Here is a 13,698-nt window from a genome sequence, read left to right as displayed (position 1 = left end):
CATTAGTATAACCTCCAGTTTCTGGATACAGGTAGTCTATTTTTGTAACATTGTGCAGTAGGAAATTAACTGTTTAATAGGCATGGGCTTTAAAAAATAAATACACATGACCATTCACCAGCAGTTATAAAGATGATTTATTTGGCAAGTACAGAAGCCTAAGATATCAATTGCTGCAGGTCTACAAACATCTTTTTTCTAAAAAAAACATATTTTTCAAGTTCTCATACTTCTAGAGCAGGGCTTGACAAACCCCGTGCGCCGGGTTGCCATGGTGCCTAGAAATTTAAGTCTGGCACCTAGTTTTTTCCCCGGGGGGGGGGGGGGGCGCGGAGCAGCCGCCGCACTCCAGCCATAGTGCCCCAGTACTGGGCCCACATTGTGGGAGAGGGGCGGGGGGAAGGGGCAGGAGGGGAGAGCAGCTGCTGCGCTCCAGCCAGGCCCCCCGCCGCTGGGCTCACGTTGTCTGGCTCCTTAATTTTTGGGCTGGTTCCTAGCTCTGAAGCAAATTTGTCGAGCCCTGTTCTAGAGAATTTCATGGATTGCAAATAATTTTAAAAATTGTATCCTGTCAGATTTAAGAAAAAAATTCTCCCCCATTTGCCACCAACTACGAAGTATAAGAAGTTATTCAGCACAGTAACAATTTATATATGTATCATAGCCCTAGGAGAAAAGTTGAGACTCAATCTTGACATGCACAAATCAGATTTCCACATTGAAAATTGCAGAAGTTAACCATATTGGTGTACCTGAATTATTCTTCACATTTTCTATTAAGATAAAGATACCAAGGGAGTTTAAACAGTAAACTCATAATTCTCTGAAGATTATGTAAGTGAACTGAATTTTTCCATGCTTTTCTACAACATTTGCTACTGTTTTCTTAATATCTTGTGATGCAAGTCTTGAAAACACAGGTTTGGAAAAACTTACTGGAATTCCCACAGGGCAAATTCATCAACTCAAGTAAAGGAAGTTTCATGTTTAGCCAATGCATTGCTTCTTCTGGGCCACAAAAAGTAAGAATGACTCTATAGCCCAGTGATTAGGAACCATATTTGACTTTTTCAGGCTAGATTCACAAGGAAATTTAGGAGCTATTCACCAAGGAGGTGGTGCTGCTGCTGCTCCTGCTGCTACCGCCCTTATATCTAATAGTCCAGTGGTTAGGTTGCTCATCTGGAACATGGGAGATCCTGCTTCAACTCCTCACAGGGACTTGAGCCCAGATCTCCCATACCCCAGGTGAGATCCTTGTCTCTCAATAACTCCTGTTGAAGCTGCTCCACTTTGTATAAATAATTAAATATTCATCGGTCCTGAGAGGGAGAATGACTCTATGGCCTGGATGGCACTAATCTGGAGCAGGAGGGGAGGAGGGATAGAAGACTCACCCAAGTTCTAGTCCCTGCTCCAATTAATTATTTATAAAAAGTGAAACAGCTTCAACAGGGGAGACTCAGAGACCCATCCCATAATAGCAAAAAGCCTGGTTGCTAGGGCACTCACCTGGGATATTGGATACATGAGATCAAGTCCCTGTTCCTAGACTATTGGGTAAAAAGGGGGCACCATCACACCCACCATTTGCTCAGCTTTGGGAATCTAACCCAAAATTTCATTTCCTTTTTTTGAAGAAAGTTTAAAATGCCAATAATTCACCAAAAACATTTTGTTTCAGATCAAACAAAATGTTTCATTTCACCCAAAATGAATTTTTTCCCCCCGATTTTACAATTAGATGAAATTCAAAAAATGATTCAGTTTTGGGTTGACTCAAAATAATTTTTCCCCCTTCAAACTGCCAGCAAATTGAAAAATCAGATATTCACACACCTCAACCCTTCCTCCTTCACTGGCCTGCTGTAATGGTGAGGCAGAAGAAACAATCAGCTTGCAGGCACCTCATTTCCACTCTTACTCAGCACTTCAGCCAATGAGTTTCTAATAGTGCAGAGGATTTGATAGTCGACTTCTCCCCTAGCATTCTCCATAGGCTCAGTGAAGGTGGGGGGGGAGGGGGTTTGGAGACACAACAAAGAGCAGAACATGTGCAGAAGACGAAAAATAATAAGTTTACCCTAAATTTAAGCAATTTGTTTCTGTTCTGTCATTTCCCTTTTCTCATTCTGGGATTTTTGGGGGTCTCCATTTTTTAAGTAACCAGACGTGTGCTTCACAAAATAAGAAAATAAGTGTTATCACTGATAAATGCAAAGTAATGCATACTGGAAAACACAATCCCAGCTGTCTATACAAATTGATGGGGCCTAAATTAGCTGTTACCACTCCAGAAAGAGACCTTGGAGTCATTCTGGACAATCCTCTGAAATCATCTACTCAATGTACAGCAGTCAAAGAAGCTAACAGAATGTTAGGAACCATTAAAAAAAGGATAGATACAAAGACAGTAAATATTCTACTACTATTATATAAATCCATGGTACGCTCACACCTTGAATTCTGCATGCAGTTTTGGTCATGCCATCCCAAAAAAAGATATTAGAACTGGAAAAGGTATAGAGAAGGACAACAAAAATGATTAACAGCTTCCATACCAGGAGTGATTATAAAGACTGGGACTATTCATCTTAGAAAAAGACGACAAAGGGGGGATATGATAGAAGTCGAAAAAAATCATGAATGCTGTGGACAAAGAATAAGAAAGTATTATTTATCCCTTCACATAACACAAAAAACAGGAGTTACTCAATGAAATTAACAGGCAGCACCTTTAAAACAAACAAAAGGAAGTACTTCTTCACACAACACAGTCAACCTGTGGGACTCGTTGCCAGGGGATGCTGTGGAGCACAAAATTATAATTGGTTTAAAAAAAGAATTATGTAAATTCATGGAGGATAGGTCTATCAATGGTTATTAGCTTTGGGTGTCCCTAAGCCCCCGACTGCCAGATGTTGGGGATGGATCATTTGATGATTGCCGTTCCATTCACTCCCTTTTGAAGCATCTGGCATTAGCCACTGTCGGATGATACGATACTGGGCTAGAGGACATTTGTCTGACCCAGTATGACCGTTTTTATATTCTTAAGTGGTTCTTGTGCTAAGAAATGTACAAAGGTTAACATAACAAAAAATGGGGAAGGAACAAAACAGACAAGGTGACAATAAAATCCGACGAAGTGAGTTTCTGCTCACGAAAGCTTATGCCCAAATAAATTTGTTAGTCTTTAAGGTGCCACATGACTCTAGCTGTTTTAATAAAATCATAATTATTTTAAGTCATATACAGGTCTTGATAGCGTGGTTTTTAATATTTGTTTGTTGGTAACATCCTCCTATTTACTTCTTGTAGGCTTCACAACACAATTGAGATTTTAAGAGAAATCTGAAGGGGAGAGCTTGATGAGCAAGTTAGTTTCTTTTGGCTACCAATCTAATCACCATTAACCGAACTTTTAATTGAAAAACATTCAGAAACATAGGACGGACATATGTAGATTCATGTTAAACATTTGAATTAATGAATGATAAATAAATGGGAAAAAAAAAAAAAAAAAAAAAAAGCAGCCCTGGACATGGTTTGACAGTTCACACCAGCCTTTCCCTTTATATAAGACTATTTTTTTCTTTTTAATAACCATCGCTGACATTTTCAAAAACTAAGTCTGTTTAATTATACTGATACTGTAATTAATTTTTTCTCCTACTGACCAAGTCTTTAGTATGTTACAAAAACAAACAAGACAACACCCATTATATTCTAAACATATTAAAAATACATGTGGACAGTTAACTTTTACATTAGAACAAAATTTAGGAGAATTGCTGAATTAAGCTACCTGCAAGAGTATGTAGGTTCTCCCACTTTAAAAACCCGACCACAGAGATGGGAAGGTTTGTTTGCTTGCTCAAGTTTTGGAAATCCAAACGCAGGGTCTTCACCACATAAATACCATTCCATTGGTCCCAGCAGTACGTGTTGTGCTAACATGTCTTCTCTTTGTGGAGCAGGGTTAGGACCCCTGCTGTAAATTTTGGGTATATAGTAGGCTAGATGTAGATATACTTCTTTAGGGAGATCAGTTGCTTGTAGCCATTTCTTTAATTAAAAAGAAAACAAACAAAATTACTCACAAATAAAAATCAAAGCCATCCAGTCATAGCTGTTATAGCACCTTTCTTTTCAACCTAGAAGCTAAAGGGACATTGCAAACTTTACAGTCAAATCTCTCTGTGAAAATTTTGAAACTACTACAGTTACAAGTAACATGTAACTACAAATAAACTTAGCAAAAAAAGGAAAAAAGATATTGTGAATATTTTGTGCATTTGACAGTACACACTGGGATATTTTCAAAGGCACAAAGGAGAATTAAGTGCCTAACTCTAAAAAAATTCTCCATCACAGTGTATAGTACATTCTTTATTGCTTGAAAGGAACTTTTTAAACAAAAAAAGTGTGTAAGGGATCTTCTCCTTTATTGATGTTTATAGAATCCCTTTAAAAAAAAAAACACAACTCAGGACATACTGTTTAAAGAGTCGTCTGTCAGAAATTGGAATTGTTATATTCCAGTTTTTAAATGTTTTAAGTTGACAATGATCTTCAAGGTTGTCAAACTGATGTACCAGGTCTATCCCAGAGAATCAAAACCTTTTCTCCTCAATTACACAAGGTACCAAAAGGTGAGCTAGAATCACAGAATCATAGGACTGGAAGGGACCTTGCGAGGTCATCTAGTCCAGTGCCCTGCACTTATGGCAAGACCAAGCATTATCTGGAAGACCATCCCTGACAGGTGTTTGTCTAACCTGTTCTTAAAAATCTCCAATGATGGAAATTCCACAACCTCTCTAGATAATTTATTCCAGTGCTTAAATACCCTGACAGTTGGGAAGTTTTTCCTAACATCCAACCTAAACCACGCTTGCTGTAATTTAAGCCCATTGCTTCTTGTCCTATCCTCAGAGGTTAAGGAGAACAATTTTTCTCTCTTCTCCTTGTAACAACCTTTTATGTACTTGAAAACTTATGTCCCCTCTCAATCTTCTCTTCTCCAGACTAAACAAACCCATTTTTTTCCAAATCGTCTCTCATAGGTCATGTTTTCTAGACCTTTAATCATTTTCGTTTCTCTTCTCTGGACTTTCTCCAATTTGTCCACATTTTTCCTGAAATGTAGCATCCAGAACTGGACACAATACTCCAGCTGAGGCTGTAACAGCGTGGAGTAGAGTGGAAGAATTACTTCTTGTGTCTTGCTTACAACATTCCTGCTAATATATCCCAAAATGATATTTGCTTTTTTTGGATCAGCGTTGCACATTTGACTCATATTTAGTTTGTGATCCACTATGACCCCCAAATCTTTTTCTGCAATACTCTTTCCTAGGGAGTCATTTTCCATTCCATGTGTGTGCAACTGACTGTTCCTTCCTAAATTGAGTACTTTGCTTTTGTCCTTATTAAATTTCATCCAAATAGCATATTATATTTTATTACATTGTATTACAATATACATATGCTATCTGGATGTATATTATATTAAATTTCATGCAGATAGCATATGTGTATTGTAAAAGTTTGTCCCTCTGATTACATTTGTTTTATTTCAACCTTGTAACTGAAGACTTCATTGTTCACCATTTTTAAGTGATATAATGTATTATCAAGGATAATCATTACTACAGAATAGAATCAACAATGGGCATATACACATACTACAAGTATGCACTGATTCAGTACTATTCTGCGTATAAACCTTACCATCGTGTAATTACTACTACCAAATACATCTTGGTAACTTCAGAATTAACCCAAAGGTGGATGAAAAGCAAGAATTAATTATACAGAAATAATTAGTTTTAGTAACCAGATGCTACAACTTCATTTCACTGGAATTATTTATTGTCTTCTCTTAAGGATCTATACTAGAGTAGACAAACACTATTCTGAAACAATCTTCATGAAAGATCTGTGTTTACCTGTTATTTATACTGTTTGCAATTTTAAATTTATATAGCAATTTTTCCACTTGAGACATTCACACAGTGCCTAGTTGGAAAACGCTGAACATATAAAATAGAACCATAGCAGAAGACTTGGTAGTTTGAACAGTTTAAAAGCAGATAATTTTACTGCTAGACTATTTCTGATACAACTCTTAGAACTCATGGTAGAAATGTACTTTACCCTCCCTGCCCCCAGTACTGATTTCTCAATGCCATGGTAATGAAACTACTCAATTTTCTAGTACTAAGCTGCCTTAGGTATTCAGAGAGCTGGAGTTTTTCCAAACCGGCCTTGGGTAAAGGACTACCCAAAAAAAAAAATCCAGCAACCAAAAAGCTCATAGAATTACTTTGCTCTACAGTTAAACTGACCGTTCCTAGAATAAATCAAAGAAACTACATCTTTTTTTCCTATGTTCTTTTCTCTCCAAGAATTGACCTTTCTGTTCTTGTAAGCCTTCATTATAAATTTTTTTTTTTGAAAAAATTTAGTCTTCCTCACTTGTGCTGAAGAACTTCTACTACTGTATTAGGAACTAAATCTAATTGCAAGGTCAATTCTACTGTATCTCCTGTTGTGTTTATCCAAGAAGTGGGTCATTTCCAAGGCAATTTTCTGCAGTACACATCAGTTCTATTATTTTGATTATTTCCTTAACCAAGTGTCTTAAACTTGCTTCATCCCAACTGTATAGTATATTACTACTTTCTATCTGGAAAAACCGGAGTGCATCAATTTTACTACAAGCTCAGACAAGTACCTAGTCAGAGAAAAATCTTATCTCCCAGGGGAGCAGCCTACACTCCCTAATAATTGTGGTTATTCTTACACTGGTAGAAAGATGCTCTCTAGAGGCCACACATAAACTGCTAATTCATCCTTGAAAGTCAGTAATATTTTCTAAAATGTTTTAATAAATAACAAAACTTATTTTTAATTTCACCCTGAAGTAGATTACATTTTTGCCAAGGGTACAGAATTTAATTTCTAGACTCTATAATATCTTAACGAGAGTCGTGTTTTTCAAATACATGTTTGAAATTGTTTGCTTAATTTGTCTGACAAATATTGCAATTACACGCACACGGTCTAGTTTCTGCATATGCAAGAAAAAGCTAAATAATTGAGTTACATATGCAAATACAACATTTTATACAGAGTAACTGCATGTGGAAACTTTAGGCTCCAAGCTGCTCAGTATCTCTCTCCACCCCCCTCTCCCCCAGGCTCCCCGTGTCTGTACAGAGCCCAAGTGACCTCATTGGGGCTTTTAATAAGATTCAACTCGCAAGTCCTGGCTCATCTAAAGAGAAATCAGAAGCTCAGAGGTATGGACTATTAGAAGGAGAAAGTAATGTATCCAGGGGCAGATCAAATGAGTTTATCCTAAACAGTCCCAAAAAGTTGACTGACAAAATGAATAACAGGGAAAATGTGACATAAAGATCAATATTGGACTGTGAGAATGTTAGAATATGGCAGATCAGTAGGCAAGACTCAGAAGCTGTTCCAGTCCAGGAATACCTCTGACTCAATGAGCTTGCAAGAAGCCAACACAATATTGAAAAGCATGTACAAGTTATTTACTAACTCAAAAAACATAATTAAAAGTATATTTATGTTTCTAAACAGATTACCATTTTAGAAGAATGAAACTGCAATAAAACCACCACAAAGCTTATAATTTAGTCTTTGGTGTATTTACTGTACATTTGAAAGAGATCAGTCCATGATTGAAATTACATGTAAATACTGATATGTAAAGTGATGCATGGGAGAAAAAGGAAAAAATTACATCTTCTGTAAGATGGATGAGAGGTTCTTGTTAGAAGCAGAAGAATGCAGGACCTGTTGCTGCTCTTTTCCCTAAAAGCCTTATTCTCCAGTACCAGCTTTTTGCCACCTAATACACTCTAGCCCTTGTAAGACTTGGTCTACACTAGTTAGGTCGAAGTAAGGCAGCTGACGATGACCTAATTACATCAGTGTACACGCTACAGCTTTGATTCCACTGATGTAAATGTCCTACTACACTGACATCATAACTCCACCTCTATGATAGGCATGTCAGTGTAGTTATGGCGTAGTAGGGCATTAACATTGGTGACTGTAATGCAGATACTGATATAATTAGGTCAACATAAGCTGCCTTACTTCGACCTATCTCTGCAGTGTAGACCAAGCTTTAGGGCGACTCAGTGTCTGTGTAGACAGACACTGCATTACTTACATTGACTGTTGGCTGTCACTGGGGGGGGGGGGGGGGGGGGGGGGGGGCGTGGCGGGCTCTCTGCTCCCAGTTGAGCTCATGGCTGGTCTGCTGCTTGGGCTCACGGCAGAAGCTCCTGGCTCCCTGCTCAGAGCCTGGCTGCACCACAGCTCCTGGCTCCCTGTAGGGAGCCCAGGAGACACATGGACTCCAGGTGCAGAGCTCCCCACCAGGAACCCAGCTGCCCCCTCCCCCCAAGCTCCCGGCAATGAGGAGCTAAGAGGGGCAGCCGGGCTCCTGGCAGCAGGGAACCTAGAGCCCAGGGGGCAGCAGGGCTCCCGGAGAGAAGCTGTACGGAGCTGAGAGCCCAGGCTCTCAGCCTCCTACATTGCGCCCCTCATAAGTCTGTGGGAAGCACTCTTGGTGAGGACATGCACCACCGATAGAAGGAAGGTAGTGTGTACATGAACCATTAAAGTTATTGAGAAGATCGACTTAAGTTTCAGGTATAAACATGCCCTAAATGTTTTAAGAACCTGTGTCAATGACCAAGTCATGTTTACATAAGTACATATTTCAATTTGTCATACATAGTTGCCACCACAAGTCTGCATTAAAAGAGGGAATTTACATATTAGTAGCATAAAAAACATTTTGATAATCTGAATGATAGGAATCCCCTCCCCCCATAAGGCAACTGTAAATCTGTCATTGAAATGTACATAGAAAGAGCTTTAGGCTACGATGCTATAAAAGTTACACCCAAGAGCAGTTGCACTGAGTCCCACACATGAATCATGTCACTCTCATACATAAGTGTTTACAGGATAGAGCCTTAGTCCCAATAGAGAGATATTAAACACCCGTCTTAAATATTCCCAAAAAGAGAATGTCTCTCTTCCTCCACTCCCCATGAGCAGGAAAGGTATATTATCCTTCAATTCTACCTTAAAACTCAATGTAACAGTGTAGGACATTTTAGATATTAAATTGTTCTGACTAACATTTCCTCTTTGGGCTTTCTCTCCTAATAACCCCAAAAACAGGTGGCACAGAAAAACCAGCTGCTTGCCAGAAACGGAGGGAAGGAGGGAAAAACGTAATTTACGAAAGCCCCAATCCAGCAATCAAGTCTATAGGGGCAGACCACTGCTCTGAGGCAGAATCCCACTGAAATCAACGGGACGCTGGGTAGGGGTCCCTGCGCATGAAACTCCTTCCAAGCTTGGGGCCTAAGAAGCTGAGGCAGGATGAAGGAAACACTGTTTCTAAAACCTTCTCCCAAAAAATCCTGGGGAGAACACTTTAAAACTGCGGGAAGGAGGGAGGGGAAGGAGGAGGACCAGCACCTGAAGCAGAGTCAGTTAAAATCAGAGACGGGGCAGCTGATCAGCTTCAGAGAGGGGAGAGCAGAGTCGACTCTCCACGGCTCGCCGTCCCATGCACACGCCAAGCAGAGCAGCGGGCGGGGCAGCTGTTTGTGCGCCTCTCCTCCAGGTCCCGGCACGGCCGCCGCAGGTTCAGGCGCAGGGCGAGTCTCTAACCCAGGGGGTCCCTTCAACAGCCCCGCCCCCGCACCGCCCCGCGCCGCGCCAGCAAGCGCGTCCGCTCCCCTCCCACCCCCGGCTGCCCCCAGCCCCGATTCCTCCTGCCACGTCCCCTCCACTCTACCGCAACCCAGGAACCGACCGACCGACCGTCCGCCTCCCCGCTGCCAGCGCCGGGCACCCAGGCCTGGCCCCGCGGCCCCGGGCCCCTAACGGCCTCCCGCCCCCGGGGCTCCCGCGAGGGGACGAGCCTCACCACGGCCACCTCCTCGGCAGAACATTCCAGCAAGCTCCTGTCAATGGCCTGCCCCTCCGCCTCCAAGTCCGACGCCATCTTCCTCCCGCCGCCGCCGTCCACCCAGCAGGTGACACCCGGGCCGGAAGCAGACCCAGCCGGCCTCCTTGCGGGGAGAACCCACTTCCGCCTCTCCACCTCAGCCCCGCCCTGCTGGCGTATAACAGCCCTCCCCCGCCCGCCGCCGGGACGCCATCTTGGGCCGGCGGTGCATTGTGGGGGATGTAGTCTTTTCCCTGGTGGCGGGGCAAGGAGTTCTCTCTGCCCCGCCTCTGGGAGGTAACACGCAGGCACAGCCCCCTTCGATGGCTGGCTGGAGCCATGACCCCTCTGGTCAGTGTCCACTCCCACCGGGGGCCAGTGTGCTGCCCAGGATTTGAGGCCCCAGAATATGGGGCGGGCCTCACCAGCATCCCTGGTGCTGTGTCTCATTGGCTTACAAATGTGCTTCTGCTTGTCCTAAGCAAGGCACCGCCTGTAATGTCAAGTGCCAGGTAGCCTCAATCCCAAGTGGTCAAAATTCAGCCCTCCCAAAATCTGGAGGGTTTTTTTAAAATATCTTTTGGGTTTGGTTAATTCATTTTCTAGTTTTTAAGCCTTTAGAGTGCACGGGGGTCACACTCCACAACTATGAGGGCTAGACATTTATTTTTTCCTCCTTCCGTGTAATTGCATGAATCCAGGGGCTGGGGCTTTAAGACAAGTACAAATATTGCAAAAATGGGCATTGCTGCAAATCACTCTCCTGCAAGTTGTTCTGTGGCTCCTAAAGGACTGATATCTACTCTGTTTAGTAGCATTGACCCCAGACCTTCCATTCCAGAAACATAGGCCTCAGCAACATAAGCTACAGGACAATCTCCATTACAGATATTTTCTCATATCTGCTTCAATCTCTGTCTTCTCTAGGTCATTCTAAAGCATATGTTACTGTGGTATTTAGAGATTTGTCTATACACTGAAAATGCATTGGTATAATTAAAGGTGTGAGGGTAAACCATTTTAGTTAAACCAGTGTAACTTTGTGAGTGGATACTCTACCAATTATTTAAACCTAGTTTTTAGCCGTTTGGTGCAAGTTACATTGGTTTTAACATCATCTCATTAGTTAATCTGGTGTAATTTTGTATAGAGGCCAATTCTAAATACCATATACCAATTAGAGATTATTATTTAAATTGTGGTACTGTGTAGGGACTCCAAACAGGGATTAGGGCCCATCATGCTAGACACTGTACAAATAACACAACGGCAGTCTCTGCTCCAGAGAGTTCACAATACATGATTTAATATGCAACAGGTGAATACGTAGACAAATAGGTAGGGGAGGGGAAGGCCAAGGTAGAGTGAGATGTGATTGCATAAGGTAATAGTCATAGTTGGTCAGACGATGGTAATTTGTAGTAATCATGGCAATGGTAGATTTTAAGGAGGGAATATAAAGATAATAACGTGTGTATCTTAGATAGCAATTTTCCACCAGTCTCTTTTGATCATAGAATCATAGAGTTGGAAGGGACCTCAGGAGGTCATCTAGTCCAACCCCCTGCTCAGAGCAGGACTAACCTCAGCTAAATAATCCCAGTGAGGGTTTTGTCAAGCCGCAGCTTAAAAATCTCTAAAGATGGAGATTCCACCACCTCCCTAGGTAACCCATTCCAGTGCTTCACCACCCTCCTAGTGAAAAACTTTTTCCTAATGTCCAACCTAGACCTCCTAACTGCAACTTGAGACTGTTGCTCCTTGTTCTGTCATCTGCCACCACTGAGAAAAGCCTAGTTTCATCCTCCCTGGAACCCCCTTTCAGGTAGTTAAAGGCTGCTATCAAATCCCCCCTCATTCTTCTCTTCTGTAGACTGAACAAGCCTAGTTCCTTCAGCCTCTCCTCATAAGTCTTGTGCTCCAGCCCCCTAATCATTTTTGTTGCCCTCCACTAGACTCTCTCTAACTTCTCCACATCCTTGTTGTAGTGGGGGACGCAAAACTGGGCACAATACTCCAAATGCGGCCCCACCAATACTGAATAGAGGGGAATGATCACTTCCCGTGATCTGCTGGCAATGCTCCTACTAATGCAGCCCAATATGCTATTAGCCTTCTTGGCAGCCAGGGCACATTGCTGACTCATATCCAGCTTCTCATCCACTGTAACTCCCAGATCCTTTTCTGCAGAACTGCTGCCTAGCTCGTCGGTCCCCAGTCTGTAGCTGTGCATGGGATTCTTCCGCCCTAGGTGCAGGACTCTGCAGTTGTCCTTGTTGAACCTCATCAGATTTCTTTTGGCCCAATCCTCCAGTTTGTTTAGGTCCTTCTGTATCCTATCCCTACCTTCCAGGGTATCTACCACTCCCCCCATCTTAGTGTCATGTGCAAACTTGCTGAGGGTGCAATCTACCCCATCCTCCAGACCATTGATGAAGATGTTGAACACAACTGGCCGCAGGACCGACCCCTGGGGCACTCCGCTTGTGACCGGCTGCCAGCTAGACTTGGAGCCATTGATCACTATTCATTGAGCCCTATGCTCTAGCCAGTTCTCTATCCATTTTATAGTCCATTCATCCAACGCATACTTCCTTAACTTGCTGATAAAGTCAAGGTATATCATGTCCACCGCTTTCCCCACTTCCACAGAGCTTTCTCTTCGTAGAAAGCAATCAGGTTGGTCAGGCATGACTTTCCCTTGGTGAATCTGTGTTGACTGTTCCTGATCACCTTCCTTTCTTCCAAATGCCTTAAAATGGATTCCTTGAGGACCTGCTCCATGATTTTTCCAGGGATTAAGGTGAGGCTGACCGGTCTGTAGTTCCCCGGTTCCTCTTTCCTCCCTTTCTTGAAGATGGGCACTATATTTGCTTTTTTCCAGTCATCAGGGACCTCCCCCAATTGCCACGAGCTTTCAAAGATAATAGCCAAGGGTCCCTCAGCACCCTCGGGTGCATTGCATCCGGCCCCAGGGACTTGTGTACGTCCAATCTTTCTAAATAGTCTTGGACCTGTTCCTTTAGCACTGTGGGATGTTCACTTCCTTCCCATTCTCTGCCGCCCAGTGCAGCAGTCTGGGAGCCGACCTTGTCTGTGAAGACCAAGGCAAAAAAGGCATTGAGTACCTCAGCTTTCTCCACATCCTCCACATCCTCTGTCACTAGGTTGCCTCCCCCATTGTGTGCATGTGTCATGGATGTGCAGCCTGATGCAGCTTGGATCTGGGGTTCTGCCACTGAGCTTCCTTACTCTTGTGATTTAGGCTGACTTCCAAATATGTTTCTGCTGATGATAGTCTCTTCACACCCTGTTATCACCCAATAGGACAGTGGGTGTCACTCCACAGCCAACTGAGTCACATGAATACACTGGCTGAGCCACTCATGCACCCACCATAGAGCCAGGTGACAGCCAGTAACCCCTACAGACCCCAAGCTTTTTACAGGATTGCATCCTGAGATAATACCATCTTGTGCTGGACAAAGATTTGTTCAGCATAAACTCATTAATAAGTCCTCTTCCCCCTCAATGTGAGGAAGGCATAGCTCAGATTTTGTTAATCTGAGTAAAGATTGCCTGAACACTTCACTCAAAAACAAACTGGTTAAGATAAAACAAGTTCATTAACTACAGAAAAATAGATTTTAAGTGATTATAAATTATAAATATAAAAAGGTTAG

At 42.4% G+C, this 13,698-nt stretch overlaps 1 protein-coding gene across 3 annotated transcripts in view; it reads right to left on the bottom strand.

Moving 5' to 3' along the window:
* UBR2 (ubiquitin protein ligase E3 component n-recognin 2) overlaps positions 1-10,126 on the bottom strand; it is a 95,173-nt gene extending 85,047 nt beyond the window's left edge. For 2 of the 3 annotated variants that reach the window (XM_067565032.1, XM_067565031.1), the window contains exons 1-2: positions 9,995-10,126; positions 3,809-4,068 (exon numbers count right to left, since the gene is read on the bottom strand). In XM_067565032.1, the coding sequence (XP_067421133.1) occupies positions 3,809-4,068; positions 9,995-10,072 (338 nt within the window). In that variant the 5' untranslated portion in view covers positions 10,073-10,126. Of the gene's footprint in view, positions 1-1,839; positions 1,954-3,808; positions 4,069-9,994 lie in introns of those variants that run through there. The other variant, XM_067565033.1, reaches the window with a different exon arrangement.
* Between the last annotated feature and the right edge of the window lie 3,572 nt (positions 10,127-13,698).

Source organism: Emydura macquarii, unplaced genomic scaffold, assembly GCF_026122565.2.
Source record: "Emydura macquarii macquarii isolate MOO-44397 ecotype Brisbane River unplaced genomic scaffold, CSIRO-AGI_Emac_v2 contig_2676, whole genome shotgun sequence".
NCBI lineage: Eukaryota > Metazoa > Chordata > Testudines > Chelidae > Emydura > Emydura macquarii.
This window is presented reverse-complemented; position numbering and strand designations above follow the sequence as displayed.